Genomic DNA, 14,835 nt, shown 5'->3' on the forward strand with positions numbered 1-14,835 from the left:
TTGCATTTATTTCACTCTGTATAGTTGTCCATTCAGCGAAACTAACACCCGCATTCGCTAAGCTGAAAATGAAATTCAGTGGATCGAACTTAATTCCACCTTCTTTTTCAATTTCAACGAACTCACTAACATGAGATTTTAAATATTCTTTCGTTAAAATTGTTTTCCCCGATGTTATGTCATTAACGAAACTATCACCGTCAAAAGTTAACGAATTCAATTTCGTCGTTGATGCTTTTATTTCATACACCGCTTTATCGATAGTTTTTGGCTCACCTTCTTTAGAAGCATATGAAACATTAATGAATGAATTATATGTATTCGTGAATGAATTAAAATCAATGATTTTCATTAATGACGCCTTTAATGATTCATTAACTGTTGAATCCCTTAAAACAATTAATGAACTGTCATGGGCTTCGCCCTGGTCGCTTCGGTCTGAAAGACCTTCAGGACTCAAAGAGTCCGTTTGCGACTTTATGAAAGGTACACTGCAAACCGTCGAGTTTGGATCAAATGCTGTAGTTGGTGCAGGAATATTAATGATATAAGTCATTAAATCATTAAGTGACGTAAATAATGTTGTCGTTTTTGATTTAATTTCTTTAGCATCTGTTATATATGGTAATTTTATTTCTGTAGTTTCTGAATTAAAGATATTCGCTAAAATGTTTTGTAAACTGTTTTGAACAGCTGTGTAAACCGTTGAATTCGGAACTCTTACGATTTCACCATCCTTAATAAAAGGCATTGTACATGACGTAGTGCTTGGGTCAAATCTTTCGGGATTATAATTCAACATATATTCTAACGCTTCATATACAGACCTATAAACAGTTGTGTCGTTCTTCATGACAACTTCACCATTTACAATGAATGGCATAGTGCATGGAGTTAAAATAGGGTCAAACTTTTCATAGTCCTTCCATGTTATGTATTTCTCGGTATTTCCATCAGAAATAACAATATATTTGTCAGTAAGTGTGAGAGAGTATTGACCAAAATATAAACGTTTAGCTCTGTCAGCTTCATACGCATATGCAGCAATACTCATATTTTAATGAGAATAAAATGTTGTTCTATTTGCAAAGTACAGACCCAAACGAATACGGGACAGTAAAGCTACAAACAAACTTAGGTCTTCAGAATGAAGCGCTTGCTTTCAGAGTTGTTGACTTCAATACTATCGCTTCATTCGTTATAACAGATGAAACAGATTTCATGGAGCTTGAAATAGATGGAAAGAAGCACGAAATAAGATTTCACAATAATGTAGAATATAAGATGGAAACATTAGCTGGAGTGTTAAATGCGCTCATAAATACTACAATAAACAAGGAGAACGAAGAAAACTTAATGAATGTTAAACTTATTGCAGGAGTTTTGAAGTTCAGTTATGCGAAGGAGTTTAAGATAACACGAATGAGTCATAGAGTTCAATTGCTTCTGGGAGCATACCATATGACATGTCCTTTGAAAAGTGTTGACAAAACGATTGAGATGAAATCTGTTCCATACGTATGTTATGGTAATTGTTTATACGTTGAGTCAAAAATAGCTAATGTCACAGGTATTTCAGGAGTTAATAGTAAAGGTTCAGTAGAATATAAATCCTTCTGTTATGCAGTCAATTCAATGTTCATTCCAAACGTTCCTGTCATAGTAACTCATTTAGGTAAATGGGTTCGCATTAGTCCTCATAATTTGAAAGACATGCAATTCAGACTTGTTGACTTTCAAGGAGAGCCTGTAGAACTGAAGGCACCAGTGCGAATGACTGTTGAAGTTGACTTTTTAGAAAATATTAAATGCAACAGCTTACAAGAGAACTCAGAGCTAAAAATATAAAGTATGAATGTTATGTATTAGGTCATGAACTTTGGTTATTGCTGTTTGATGAAACAAATGAGTTAGTTATGTCAGTCAAGAGAACAGAAAAAGGCGTCAAAGGCGCCGAGCGCAAAGCGCTATATTGTGTTAGTGAAAACTGCACCAAGTCAATAAGATTAGGTTTGCATTATGAAGATGAGTTCGATACTGTTGAAGAAGTTTTGGATAGATATTACAAATTGCTTTAATTTACTAAAACATATTTCAAACAAAGCTTATATTCTGTTGAAAGTTTTGTATACTCGTTCGAATATTTATACTTAAACTCAACTCCTGTAGTTCCTGGTGTTTCAATGATGCGGATGTTACCTATTTTCATGAATGGTGGCGTTTGACCACAGCATTCGATTTCAGGGTCGAGATAGTCAATGACACATTGTTTCCCTGTTATTCGTGATATAACATTTTCAAGGTCCTCCTTTGTTAGAATTATTTGGTTCTTGCTTATAAGATTTGTCAAAAGCTTCTTATCGTCTTTGAGTAAAATTGTTTGGTATAACTGAAGAAGGTAATGGTCTACGTTATCTGAAGGATTTGTTTGAACATTTGTGTAAGGGTTGTCGTTGGCTTCTCTTGAAAGAACTTGGTCCAGTGGTGGATACTCTAACTTAACATCTGATGTAGCGTTAGCGTTTGAAGCTGAGTTTAAATTCACGGATTTCAGTTCTGGTTCTTTTTCTTTCAAACACTCTGAACTATAGTTCTTTATGACAATATTGTTTGTCGTTCGTGAGTCAACATTTGATGTTGGTTCAATTGGAACATTAACGGCACCAGCTAAGATGGATTTGCTTCTCATTTCATATAGAATAAAAACCTTTTATATGTATGAAATGAACAATATACTCGACAAGGGTTTGAATGTAAAGCTAACGAATGAAAATATTGTTGAATTCACTGAGACAGGTGCTGTGTATAAAGATGTAGAACTACTGAACAAAAGAGCTAAGGGAAGAAGCAGGAACATGAACAAAGGGTGGAAGCCTATAAAAATTTATGTCAATGATGGCTCAGGAGGTTCAAACATAAAGTATGCAGAAAGTTATAGAGTTTATGCTCTCAAAGGTGAAAAGCCTTCATTTAAGAACAGCTATTCTAACGCATATCCTCAAAAGCTAACGGATGGAGAAGTGGATGATATGAATGACAGCAAAAATATTAACAGAAATGGCGACAGAGATGCATGGAATTTGTTTACCATCAGTCAATTGAAGGTTAAACTTTAAAACAATGTTGGTCGTTCCCATGGAATATTTTTGACTTTAATGGTATTAGTCATGATATGAATCTCAAGGTATGAACGAGGAGAGATGAGAGACTTATATGCTTCCCAAATTTCTTCAAAAGGTAATGTTATACCTGACTGTTTCCAAATGAGTTCAATATCATAACGTGAGAAACCTTGAAAGATAACGAAGTCAGTTATGAGACGTTTTATGTTTAAAGCAAGAAAACGCCATGTTTGCATAAGTATTGCTACAGTTAAGTGGTAATGTCTGACTTTAGTAATGATGTTAGCTAATGGTGAGTCAGGCTTTGACACTAAACCTTTTCCGGCGAAGTCGTCGCAAACGAGCAGAGTATTTGAAGGATACTTTTTGAAGGGGTATTTTGAAAGTTTTGACAGAATGTAGTTTGTAAGTCGTTTCATATCGTAAACTCCTGAGTATTGACGTAAGTGGTGTTTGTCAATAATTCTTTCCATCTCTTCTGAAGTCTTTTGCATTCCTGACTGTATAAATTCAACGATGGCATAATATTTCCTCTTACGTCGAACGTAACGTTGAAGAAATTCAATGAGTTCGCTATCTGGAACTTTAACGACAGATGCTTGAACTTTTGACATAAATGTTTTCGCTGTTGAGTCCATAGAGTCTGAAGTTGCTGATATAATGATTTGGTCATAATATGAATCTTGACCTAAACGCTCTGTTATGAGTATATGACGAATGAGGTTAAATGTCTTACCTGAACCCATCTTTCCACAATAGAAATAACACCATTTGAACAGAATTCATAATCTTTGCTGAAAGGAAGAATGAGAGAAGAGTTAAGTTTGTCTGTAGTTTCATTCATGTCTTCATCTACGTCATGTATTAAATGCTTCATTTTATCTCCATTAAAAATGCAAGTCAGAAATATTCAGAACATAGCACCGAGTCTAACTGACAAGAGTATAAAGATATACTATGAACACGTTATGATGAAACCAACCAAAATTCAAGAAAGTCAGTATACTTATGAATATCCAAGACACTGGGTAGAGTATGTAGGAGGTGAGAAAGCTATTGAAATCAGACAGGTTCGAAGTATTCCAGCAGGAAGGACAATATTATTGAAGAACTTTAATGTTTTGAGGTATAATGATGAAACAAAGAAGCAAGATAGTTTTCCCATTGCTGTGTATGTGAACCTAGACACAGGAGATGACATGAAAGTTTTTAACACAAAGCTTCAAACGGTAGTGAGAGAACAACTGACTGCGGAAGGGCATCCATTACCTTCAGAAGTTACCATAGCATATAATTTTGAAACAAACTCAATAGATTTTAAAGTCATCTCTGCAAAGAAGTCAGGTTTTACATTTAATGAAGCAGATGTATATTCGAATGAAAACTTCAAAGCTATTGCATGGTTAGATAATGACGATTGCTTTAAGAAAATATTTAAATTCAGTGACTCAACGATGTCAATAGATGACCTTCGTGGAATGTTACCATCGATGTTTACAGTAGAAGGTTCAGCAGGATTGCTTACAAGATTGTCAATTGGTGGTATTTGGTCTCGTGAGAACATTGTTATAAAATCCAGTATAAGTGAATTTGCTGAAGAATCTATATTATGTCTTTCAAACTACATGTATTCGCCGCCGAAGCATTATAGTATAACAAACTTTGTCAGTAAGTTTAACATAAGACTTGTCGAACCTTCTTCAATGAAAGATGTTGTGCTACCTAAAGATGGAAAGGATGGACTCATTATTGAGATGATTTTAATTGCATATTAAATGAGCTTGTTCTTGAAGGTCATTCATGATGAAATAACTGTTGTAGAAGATGTTAGCAATTGTTCAGACATTTTGAAGCGAATAGATGAGATAAGAAAGAAGTTAGATAGACCGCAAAGCGGTGAGGGCGAAGCCCGTGAGAATGTTTATGTTTCATTGACTTTCTCCAGTAACGAGAACTTTTATGAGATAATATTGAAGAGAGATGATTTTAATATGGTGTAAATGGTAGCTTGGGCAGCTTTAGGCGCAATGGGAACAAAAGCATTAGCATTTGGAGCAAAAGCACTTGGAGCTTATGACGCAGTAAATAAAATGAGTGGAGGAAGGGTTTCGAAGACATTAGATGCAAATAAAGGGAAGATTGGAGGCTGGGTTGCAAAGAAGTTAAGATTAAATAAAATAGGGCTCATAAATAAAGCATCCAATTTGGTTGCGACTGAGTCGGAAAATGCTTTAGGAAAGGACGATGAGTTTTCAAAACATGCAAAAGACTTTAATGACCAGATGAAAGGTGAAACAATGCATTTAAATAGAGTCGATGGAACTCTTCCTCCACCAGCAGTTCTTCCGTATGGTCCCTATGGAATGTATGGAAACCCTTACGAAAGACCATTTGACCCATTGACTGGTGGAAGTAACTGGTATCATTACGGACGAAGAAGAAAGACAGTCAAGTTGGAGACAGACGTGAAGAAAGCAACTAAAAAGAAACCAAGGAAGAGAGTTATAAAGCAATGAATTCATGAGGTGAAAAAAGAGGTGAAAAAAGAGGTGAGATTTCACCACTTCACCTAAATTTATTTTTGTGCTATGTTTTCATACGTGTGAGGGTGGTGATATCATTAATTTTAAGTTTATTTTTTATTTTACTGAAAATTTTTATTTTATTTTTAAGTTTATTTTTATATAAATGACGAAAACTATTGAGATAACAAACTACAACGGTCATGAGTTCAAGAATTTGTTCTTCGTTCCTCGTGAAAATACATTCTATCAGATACGAGGGAGAAAGGGTAAAGTTAGTTTGAGCGTTTATGAAGGAATGAAGAATGGAAAGTTTATACAAGCATACGATACAAACGGTAAACGTGTTTCATTAGCTTTGTCAAAACTTACTAACATTTATTTTGACAGTGATTTTGACTCTGACGATTGGAGCGACAGCAGCGATACTGAAGAATATGAACTATTGTGTGAAGCACAGCAATGGGAAGAGTTGCAATACTTTTGTAAGTGAGAACGTTTATTTTTTACAGTAGTAAAGTCGTTTGTGAAAACGTTAGTGAGGTGAAGTGGTTGGCGGCTTTATAAATATTTAAGGTTAAGTTAATGTTGTCGTTTGTGTTGTAAAATAAACGTTAACGGTTTTGTAAAGTGTCAAATTCACAAGTATTGCGTACTGAGAAACGCAGTGCCTCAGTACACGACTTAACCATACTAACTAGGAAGTGGTGAAGTTCTTGTATGACCAATGAACTCATTTTCAACGCCTTTGGCTATATTAGAGTAAAGTATTGCTTGCTTTCTATCCCAAATGCCAGGTGTTACAATCTTTGAAAATTCATTTTTCCTCGGAAGCATTGCATCATAATTGAAAACATTCTTAAAATCATCACTTGGTTCGGAGATTTGAAATCTTATACGTAATGGATTTTCTTTCTTTTTAGCGACTTCATTGAATGGTGAGAATACAATGAATTGACAGTCATGAGTTCCATCTTCATTTTCATTAAATTCATAATGAAAGTCTATAAGTTGTGGCTGACTACCTTCTTCTTTCAGTTGTGCAAGAAACTCACGTAAAGGCTGTAAAGTTTGTACTTCAATGTTGAACTTTTTCTCGAACATCTCATTAAATGAAATCATACATTGCAACAATGTTGTATCGTCTTTAAAGTATTTGTATATGTGAATGTTTTGGGCGCTTAAAGACTGTTCGTCATTTTCTATCTCGACTTGAAGTATAAAGTCAACCTTTCTGAAAGCACGTGTTATATACATAGATGTTATGCCAATGTACTTCTCTTCATTTATGTTCACAATCCAGTCTGTTGGAAACTTAAACGTTACTCTGTTCCCCTTTATTTTGACGTCAGGGTTTTCACTACTGAACGCAACAGTTAAAGGTATTTGTCTATACATTTAATTCGGATAAAAATAAACCATTTACTCTTTCTTTGCTTCAGCTTCTTTAGCTTTTGCTTCAGCTTCTTCTCTAGCTTTTTTTCGCCAGCAAACGTGGGTTCTTCTGTCTTCCAGCAGCTAATGCAGCAAGTTGTTTTTCACTAAGTTTTCTCTTTGGTCTCTCTGGCTTTTGTTCTTGTTTTTGTTCCTTCAGTTCGGATAAAATTTGCTCGCGAATTTCTTTCTTCAATGCTTCAACATCTATGACCCCTTGGGTCTTGTCCGTAGGGTTTGTCTGAGTCATTTGACTGCAGATAAAAAACAAAATTAAAACTTTAACCGATGTAAAATGAGCTTGTCAAAATCAGAGCGAGAGTCTATTATATTAAATGACGCAAGAGGAATACAACATCCTTTCTATTACGTAAGTCAGAGTAAAGATGGTAAAATATACGTAAGAAAAAGAAAGGTTCCATTAGCGAATGCAGAGAGTGACAACATTAAGGTGCATAGCACCGAGGGTGAAGCCCATATAAAACCTTCTATTCAAACTGAAAAGTCAATAGAACAAGAAGAAAAGAAGCCAGATGTTCTTTCAATAACGAACCAAGAGCTTATTGCAAAGTTCGTGAATTTCATTGAAAAACAAACCGAGTCAAAGAATCCTGACCCACCAGTGAAAGAAGTTGAGACAAAAGAGAATGTACAGTTCATTGAAAATGTCAAGAAACAACTTCCACCACGAATGCCAAGAAGAAGAGTGAGAATAATGAAGTAAATAGATATTTTTATCTGAAGTAAATACATGCAGAACGAACAGTTAAACGAATTTACTCCAGCAGAGCATATTCATCAGATTCGCTCATATTTCGATATCATAGACAATGCAGTTCAAATTGGTGACACTAATAGAAAATATTCTGACCAAAGATTCCATCACAACCTGGAACTGCTAAAGATAACACATGGGTAACATTCAATCTCTCACCTCCTGGTGAAAATATGTTGGACCTTTACAATACATTCATTACGTATAAAATGGAAGGTCAATTTATTGCAGATAAAGAAATTGGTTCAGGTTCCAATAAAACAAACCCACCAGGATTTTGGATTGGTTTCGATGACGCTTTCTATGCAGTTGCTGGATATCAAATCCTTGCAAATGGTCGTATCGTATATTCTCAAGACAACGCAAGAGAAGAAGCATATATAACTTCAAACTCACAAACTACCGAACAAATAAAGAAAGTAGATGTTTTCTCAAAGACTCGACATGAAGATGTATGGAGTCATTCGGGAACATGCAGAACAGGACAAATTGTTAGTGGTCCAATTACAGCAGGAAAATCATTTGATTTTAAGCTTCGTTTAAGAATTCCTGTTAGAAGATTCCTTCCATTAGAAGCTATAAGATTTATTCCTGCATTTGCTGGTAACATTCAGCTTAAAGTAAAGTTCAGTAGCGACGCCTTACAATGCACATCTATATCTGTAAATGATATCATTGCTTTCAATCCAACTCTTAAAGTTGCATTTGCTTCAGATTCAAATCCACCGACAAATAAATTTGTTCCATGGAATGAACCATTCACTATGATAACGAAGGCAGTAGAAGCTAGTGGAACAGTTACTATTACAACTGTAAACCAGCAACTATTTCGAACAAAGATGGATTTTAATGAATGTTTCATTCATCCAAAGTCATTCTCTTTAGACCCTAACATTTATACAGAACTTGTAGAACATTATACAAACGAGGCTTTATGTTTTCCTGTTAAAGTTATGGATTGGATTCCTATGGACGGTTCATTCTCAAAGAATACAGATAGTTCAAGTGCAACATTTACAGCAGCTTATACGCCTATTAATGTTAAAAGTATTTGGGCACTATTTAGAAAGAAAGACAACTATTATGTTAATTTTGAGAACCCTAAGTTTAAATATCTTCAGCTTTCCATGGGAGCTTATGGAAATATGCCTGCAGAACCTGAAAAATCATATGGACCTGTATTTTATGAAATGGTTGCGAACGCTTGCAATACAAACAATGATATGATAGGATTTAATGAAGATGTTATGAGGTCATTGGTGGATGATGGTAGTGTGGAACATAAATGGGATAGCTATGACAACACACATTTCTTATGTGGTTTTCCAACAGAAGTGGACTTTTGCTTCCAGCAAGGTCAAACATCTACTGCTCCAATAACATACAAATTGTCTGTTAAAGGACCTATTGAACTAGCAACTGAAAATGTACCAAAGCCACTTATTGGATTTATGAGGGATTGTTGCTTTGCAATACAAGTAAGACAGTCAGGCATACCAATAATAAGACTTGACGACTATAACTTAGCAACTGACGACAGTGAGGAATAAAGGATGAACGTTTATTTTTAAAGCTTATAAATGAGTTCTTCATCAAGCTCTCGTGAACCTTCACCATCTGTGAAACAAACTTTACCAAACGATTATGGAGCACCTATTGAATATTTCTTACGAGCTGCACAATGGCAAAGAGCAGTTTCACCAAGGTTAGGTGTTCCACCAGCTCCTGTCAAAAATAGCATTTGGTCAAGTCCTTATATAAGATATGGTCTCCCACTAGGTTTGCTAGCTACAGCAGGAGCAGTTATGATGTTGAAAAGAAATAAAGCAAATGTTATAAATAATACTGAAGTAGCTGAAGTTAAACAAACTCCAACACCTTCGTCAAAACCAACGCCTTCACAAGCAAAACCTTCAATGACTCCTGAACCTATGGAAGTACAAACTCCTGTTCAAAAGTCAACTCCTAAACCGACTCCAACATTTAAACCAGAACCTACGCCTCAAATAAATCGTAAAACTCCTGCGTTTCCTTACTGAAAAATAACGTTATTTTTATTTTATTTGAACATTTTTATTTGATTGAAATGACGACTAAAGTCACTGAAGCAATGAAACAAAAGTTTTTGGTAGAATACATTAAATCAGGAATTATTCCAGAAGGTTTTTACATTCATACTATGAAGGATGGTAGAGTTCAGTTTAGAAAGATAAAGCAACCATTAGATAGAGAAGGAATTTTGAGAAAGATTAAACTTCATGAGGACAACATTGCTGAACTTAAGAAGAAGTTAGAAGAGTTGGAGAAAGGAAGAGAGTTATAAAGCAATGAATTCAACATGGTGAAAAAACAGGTGAAAAAAGAGGTGAGATCTCACCACTTCACCTAAATTTATTTTTCACCTCTGACAACGTTTATTTTTTATTTTATTTTATTATTTAGCGAGAACGTTTATTTTTATATAAATGACAGAACAAAAGCAACTCATACAAATCGAAAAATATAACAAACATACATTTAAACATTTATTCTTCCTTCCTGAGCATAACATGTTCTTTCAAATACATCCGAGACCAGTTGACTTTTCATTGACTGTTTATAAAGATAGAAATAGTTATATCATTAAACCATACGATGACGAAGGTAAGTTATGTAAATTGTACGTTAAGAAGTTAGAGAAAGTTTATGGCTTCAAGTATGACTACAATAGGGTTAACACTGATGATGAAGATATTGAGGAAAATTTATGAGAACATTAGTGAAGTCGTTAGTGAGAACGATAGTGAGAACGTTTATTTTTACAGTAGTGAAGTCGTTTGTGAAAACATTAGTGAGGTGAAGTGGTTGGCGGTTTTGTAAATATTTAAGGTTAAGTTAGTGTTGTCGTTTGTGTTGTAAAAATATACGTTAATGTTAAGTTAGTGTTGTCGTTTGTGTTGTAAAAATATATGTTAATGGTTTTGTAAATATTTAAGGTTAAGTGGTGTACGGAGGCGCGCAGTGCCTCAGTACACGACTTAGCCATACTAACTAAAGAAACTAGAATATGACAGACACACAAAGAAACTCAATGAGTTAAACGTAGAGAAAAAGAAGAAAGAAGAACAACTGAAAGAACTAAGTACAGAGGAATATGCGAAAAAAGTGTCAGAAAAAGCAGCAGAAGTAGCAAAAATGGAACAAGATGTTATAAATTTGAAAAACCATACTACTCAATATAAAGTACTGAAAGATGAAGAGATAAAACAAAAAGCCATGAAGACATATATGGATAGCGATGAGTATAAAAAAGAAGTTGAAGCAAATGTAAAGGCAGAAAAACTTTTACAGTTGCAAAACCAAACCGTACAGTATGAAAACTTAGCACAAGAAAGTAAAAATAACGACGCAGCCATGCAAAGGGCAATGAAAAGCGCAGAATATATAAAAGCTAATAATGACTGGTTAGATGCCCAAGCCAACGCCAAAGCAGCCCAACTTATAGGGTCAATAAGGACAAAAATACAAGCGGATGAAGACAGTTCAAATGAAGCTTTAATGAATGCTGACTTTAAGAACGCCTTCGAAGCTCTTCATAGTAAGGTGAAACTAGTGAACGACTTCTCATCTGGAAAGAAAATGAAGTCTGAAGGTTTCGACAAAGAGTTAAGAGAAGTAGCACAAAATATGACGAAAATAACAGATGCAGCAACGAGACAGGCAGTTCAAAGTGCCTATGACGCCGTTAGAGCAACTGTTGTGGAAAGTCAAGAAAAAGAGTTACAACAGACCAAAACAGACCTAGTAAATGCTTTCTTAAAAACGAAAAGTCAGGTAGGACATTATGCTGCAGATGGAACATATGTGCCAGCTGGTGGAACTTATATACCACCAAACCCTCCAAGAGAAGCACCTGCACCAGGACTACCTAAAACATTTACATCGTCACATGGACACAGACACAGGCATGCACCAAAACCAACACAACAACCAACACAACAACCAACAGTTCAAAACACTGCACCACAACCAACAGTTCAAAACACTGCACCACAACCAACAGTTCAAAACACTGCACCACAACCAACAGTTCAAAACACTGCACCACAACCAACAGTTCAAAACCCTGCACAACAACAACCACAAACAGAGCAAGGACATAAAAGAAGTAGAGAACAAGGAAACCAAGAATTCTTAAAAATGCTTAAGGAAGACTATGGTTACCCAGATACTCTTGACTTTAGTGACAGATATAAAGAAGCTATTAGAAAGTTCAAGGAAGGAAATACTGACCCGAACCTATTTAGCTTTATGGTTCAGCACCAAATGGGATATAATTTCAAACCTGGAAAATACAAGCTCGCTAAGGGATATGATTTAATAGCATATCATCCAAATGACATGACTGAATTTACTCCGAGATATTTAGTGTCAGAGCTAAATGATAATTCAACTCTCTTCATGAAACGCGTAAAAAATAGAGACGGAACGAAAGAAGAAAGGTTTATGAGTCCGGATGACTTAGATAGGGAACTTTTTAAAAACGGTCTCGGAATATATGAAATGCCAGCAGATGAGGTACAAGAAACTCCACAGGAAGAAGTTCAGATACAACCAGACATGGAAGAAATAGTTCAGCAACAACAGCTAGAAGAGCCTGAAGGAAACGAACAAGTCCCTCCTTTGGAAACTAACTTCACAGAACTAGATGAAGATTTGGAACAGCCGAAAAATCTTGACCCTCAACAAGTGTATGCGGGGAATATGGAATCTTTCCAAGAGTCTAAGAAAAATTCGGCTGACATAGTAGAAGAATATCGAAAAATGTTCGCCGACATACAAAAGACTCCAACATCAGATGAAAATATTCAGCATAGAATGGAAGTACTGAAAGAAAATGTACGCAAATACAACAATCCTTTTTACTTACGACCATATAACGTTCAATCTTGGCTGAACTCGGTGAAAATAAAAGGTTAAATTTCACCAAAACATATAGAAATGAAACATTGTTTAAAGTTCATTCAGAACCTAACCAATATGGAAACAAACCTACTTTTGTTTCTGCAGACTATGGAACTACAATGAGATGGGGTCATAAAGCTAATCCGGATAGGTGGTTTCATAAACTTACAACCACAATTCCAAGAAGTTGTAGACGCAATGGAAGTGAATGGTGAACCAGATATAGCTGGTATTTTCAGCGCGGCTTTAATGCCATTGAAAGATATGAAACATGCAGATATTTTGGACCAGTATGAAATGAACATGGCTGATGGAAATATAACACCTGACGTTCTAGAACATTTATCTCAAAGAACTACACAGAACCATAGAGATGGTATATTTGGTGAAGAGTTTAGAAAGAAAGTTAGGGAGAGAGAAGGAAGAGAACCTATTGTACATGACCTTGCAAACGAAAGTTTACAAAATGTCATAAAAACTTACTTTGCAGACAATGAACTGAGAAGGGATGAATATTTAAGAAAACTCAAATGGACAGTACCAAATGAAATGTTAGTATTGAAAAACATGTTCCTTGACAAAATAAAACCAACTACAGAAATAAATGACGCAAGACTGAAACATTGGGTAAAAGCTTTCCCATTCACAAAAGATATTATTGGTTACATGGAAAGAAAACCAGAATGGCTACAAAAACATATATTTGGAAACGAGCTTATTCCATATGGACAAGCTATATTTGAAGAGCTTGAACCGGAAACTCAGGAAAGAGTCATGCAAACAATACGCGAAGACTCAAATACAAACTATGACAAAATCTTTCTAAGATATAGGTTACCTGAGATGGGCGACCAGAGCCCAAAGGCAAAAAGGACATGGGAAATTTACAACATACTAGGTGAACATGAGGCAAAGATGCAACAACTTGAAGCAGAGGGCAAGTTACCAAAAGCGACACCAAAGAAGAAGAGTAGAACAAAGTGAAAGTAGTGAAGAAGTAACTTCATCTAGTGAAAGTAGTGGCAATGAAGGAAAAAGAAGAGTTAAAAACTCAGTCAGGAAGAAAGTAAAGCTTGGTCCGAGTGGGTTCTATTATGATATATAAATCCAACTATTCTATATTTTTACCCATATGAAATGTACGCCGCTCAGAATATAACGCCAACAGTTTTGGATGCCATGAACGGAAATGTTTCCGAATGGTATAACGAATGCGACAATGTCATTAGAAGGTCAGAAATAGTTCCTGGAACTTACGAATATACAACTGCTGTTTCTTATGGAAACGTAGGTGAGTTTGGAGAAGGTTCTTCAACAACAGTAGATATTGCTTGCGACAGGTTTCATATTATTTCTATTGACAACTCATTCTTATACGTGGAACAAGACATTGAAATAAAACCTTCTGCCAAGTTGTCTGACAAGAAAGGTTGCAATGGAATTTTCTATGTCGGATACCAATATGCTCCAGAAGTTTTCATGGAATATAAGATATATTCTAACTCTGACTTAGTTCAAACAGTAACATGGGCAAACTATGAATGGTTCGCTTTGAGAAACTCAGTACAACCACAAGCTAGAGAACAAACAGACCAGTATGCAAATATTGAGAAAATAAGAAGACTTGACCCTAACGTTCCAGGAGTTTATGTTAACCTTTCTGGTTCAGATGGAACTGCTGCCACTAAAGTAAAACTGAAACTTAGAGTTCCTTTGTCATCTTTCCTCATCTTCAGGTTTTTAAGATACTTGCCAAACTGGGCAGGAAAAATTTCTATTGAACTTACTCCAAGCAAAAATAACTTAGTCATTGCACCAACACAAGACCCATTCACTATTACAGACGTAAAGGGAACAAATCAAACATCATTCGCCGAATTTTGCAAAGACAAAGTTGACTTAGACTTTGGTTTCTCAAACTTCAACAATGAAGTAAACTATTATTTCAATGCTGCTGGAACTGCTTGGGACCCAGTTAAGTTTACATGCGAAAAATTTGAATGCAAGAGAATAGAAAGCAGACTTGCAGTCTATATGT

General features: G+C 35.4%; 13 protein-coding genes and 1 pseudogene across 14 annotated transcripts, besides 3 other annotated features; 11 read left to right on the plus strand and 3 right to left on the minus strand.

Annotated features, from left to right (window-relative positions):
* Positions 1 to 6,343: part of a mobile genetic element that runs on past the window's edge.
* On the minus strand, positions 193 to 1,054 carry TVAGG3_0855170 (organellar and viral DNA polymerase type B; the record flags this gene model as incomplete). The annotated part of the gene is made up of 1 exon (XM_051249451.1): positions 193 to 1,054. A coding segment is annotated over one exon (862 nt), but the record flags the coding sequence as incomplete, so codon positions are not given.
* Positions 2,075 to 2,689, minus strand: TVAGG3_0855180 (uncharacterized protein; the record flags this gene model as incomplete). Its single annotated transcript, XM_051249452.1, has 1 exon — positions 2,075 to 2,689. The coding sequence occupies one exon, from the start codon at positions 2,687 to 2,689 to the stop codon at positions 2,075 to 2,077; it is 615 nt and encodes a 204-aa protein (XP_051084927.1).
* TVAGG3_0855190 (uncharacterized protein) lies at positions 2,715 to 3,116 on the plus strand (the record flags this gene model as incomplete). The annotated part of the gene is made up of 1 exon (XM_051249453.1): positions 2,715 to 3,116. The coding sequence occupies one exon, from the start codon at positions 2,715 to 2,717 to the stop codon at positions 3,114 to 3,116; it is 402 nt and encodes a 133-aa protein (XP_051084928.1).
* Positions 3,965 to 4,897, plus strand: TVAGG3_0855200 (uncharacterized protein; the record flags this gene model as incomplete). Its single annotated transcript, XM_051249454.1, has 1 exon — positions 3,965 to 4,897. The coding sequence occupies one exon, from the start codon at positions 3,965 to 3,967 to the stop codon at positions 4,895 to 4,897; it is 933 nt and encodes a 310-aa protein (XP_051084929.1).
* TVAGG3_0855210 (protein of unknown function, DUF4107 family) lies at positions 5,123 to 5,638 on the plus strand (the record flags this gene model as incomplete). The annotated part of the gene is made up of 1 exon (XM_051249455.1): positions 5,123 to 5,638. One exon carries the CDS (start codon positions 5,123 to 5,125, stop codon positions 5,636 to 5,638), a length of 516 nt encoding a protein of 171 aa, XP_051084930.1.
* Positions 6,344 to 10,764: a mobile genetic element.
* TVAGG3_0855230 (uncharacterized protein) lies at positions 6,449 to 7,042 on the minus strand (the record flags this gene model as incomplete). The annotated part of the gene is made up of 1 exon (XM_051249456.1): positions 6,449 to 7,042. A coding segment is annotated over one exon (594 nt), but the record flags the coding sequence as incomplete, so codon positions are not given.
* On the plus strand, positions 7,374 to 7,802 carry TVAGG3_0855240 (uncharacterized protein; the record flags this gene model as incomplete). Its single annotated transcript, XM_051249457.1, has 1 exon — positions 7,374 to 7,802. One exon carries the CDS (start codon positions 7,374 to 7,376, stop codon positions 7,800 to 7,802), a length of 429 nt encoding a protein of 142 aa, XP_051084932.1.
* On the plus strand, positions 8,063 to 8,761 carry TVAGG3_0855250 (uncharacterized protein; the record flags this gene model as incomplete). The annotated part of the gene is made up of 1 exon (XM_051249458.1): positions 8,063 to 8,761. A coding segment is annotated over one exon (699 nt), but the record flags the coding sequence as incomplete, so codon positions are not given.
* On the plus strand, positions 8,807 to 9,403 carry TVAGG3_0855260 (uncharacterized protein; the record flags this gene model as incomplete). The annotated part of the gene is made up of 1 exon (XM_051249459.1): positions 8,807 to 9,403. The coding sequence occupies one exon, from the start codon at positions 8,807 to 8,809 to the stop codon at positions 9,401 to 9,403; it is 597 nt and encodes a 198-aa protein (XP_051084934.1).
* On the plus strand, positions 9,434 to 9,892 carry TVAGG3_0855270 (repellent protein 1 family; the record flags this gene model as incomplete). Its single annotated transcript, XM_051249460.1, has 1 exon — positions 9,434 to 9,892. One exon carries the CDS (start codon positions 9,434 to 9,436, stop codon positions 9,890 to 9,892), a length of 459 nt encoding a protein of 152 aa, XP_051084935.1.
* Positions 9,940 to 10,176, plus strand: TVAGG3_0855280 (uncharacterized protein; the record flags this gene model as incomplete). The annotated part of the gene is made up of 1 exon (XM_051249461.1): positions 9,940 to 10,176. One exon carries the CDS (start codon positions 9,940 to 9,942, stop codon positions 10,174 to 10,176), a length of 237 nt encoding a protein of 78 aa, XP_051084936.1.
* A 356-nt stretch (positions 10,765 to 11,120) lies between the features above and the next one.
* Positions 11,121 to 12,103, plus strand: TVAGG3_0855290 (protein of unknown function, DUF4106 family; the record flags this gene model as incomplete). The annotated part of the gene is made up of 1 exon (XM_051249462.1): positions 11,121 to 12,103. A coding segment is annotated over one exon (983 nt), but the record flags the coding sequence as incomplete, so codon positions are not given.
* Positions 12,104 to 12,143: 40 nt separating this feature from the next.
* TVAGG3_0855300 lies at positions 12,144 to 13,093 on the plus strand (annotated as a pseudogene). Its single transcript has one exon. A coding segment is annotated over exon 1 (950 nt).
* A 41-nt stretch (positions 13,094 to 13,134) lies between these two features.
* On the plus strand, positions 13,135 to 13,781 carry TVAGG3_0855310 (uncharacterized protein; the record flags this gene model as incomplete). Its single annotated transcript, XM_051249463.1, has 1 exon — positions 13,135 to 13,272. A coding segment is annotated over one exon (138 nt), but the record flags the coding sequence as incomplete, so codon positions are not given.
* A 459-nt stretch (positions 13,782 to 14,240) lies between these two features.
* Positions 14,241 to 14,835: part of a mobile genetic element that runs on past the window's edge.

This window comes from Trichomonas vaginalis, chromosome VI (genome assembly GCF_026262505.1).
Source record: "Trichomonas vaginalis G3 chromosome VI, whole genome shotgun sequence".
In the NCBI taxonomy this organism is placed as follows: domain Eukaryota; phylum Parabasalia; order Trichomonadida; family Trichomonadidae; genus Trichomonas; species Trichomonas vaginalis.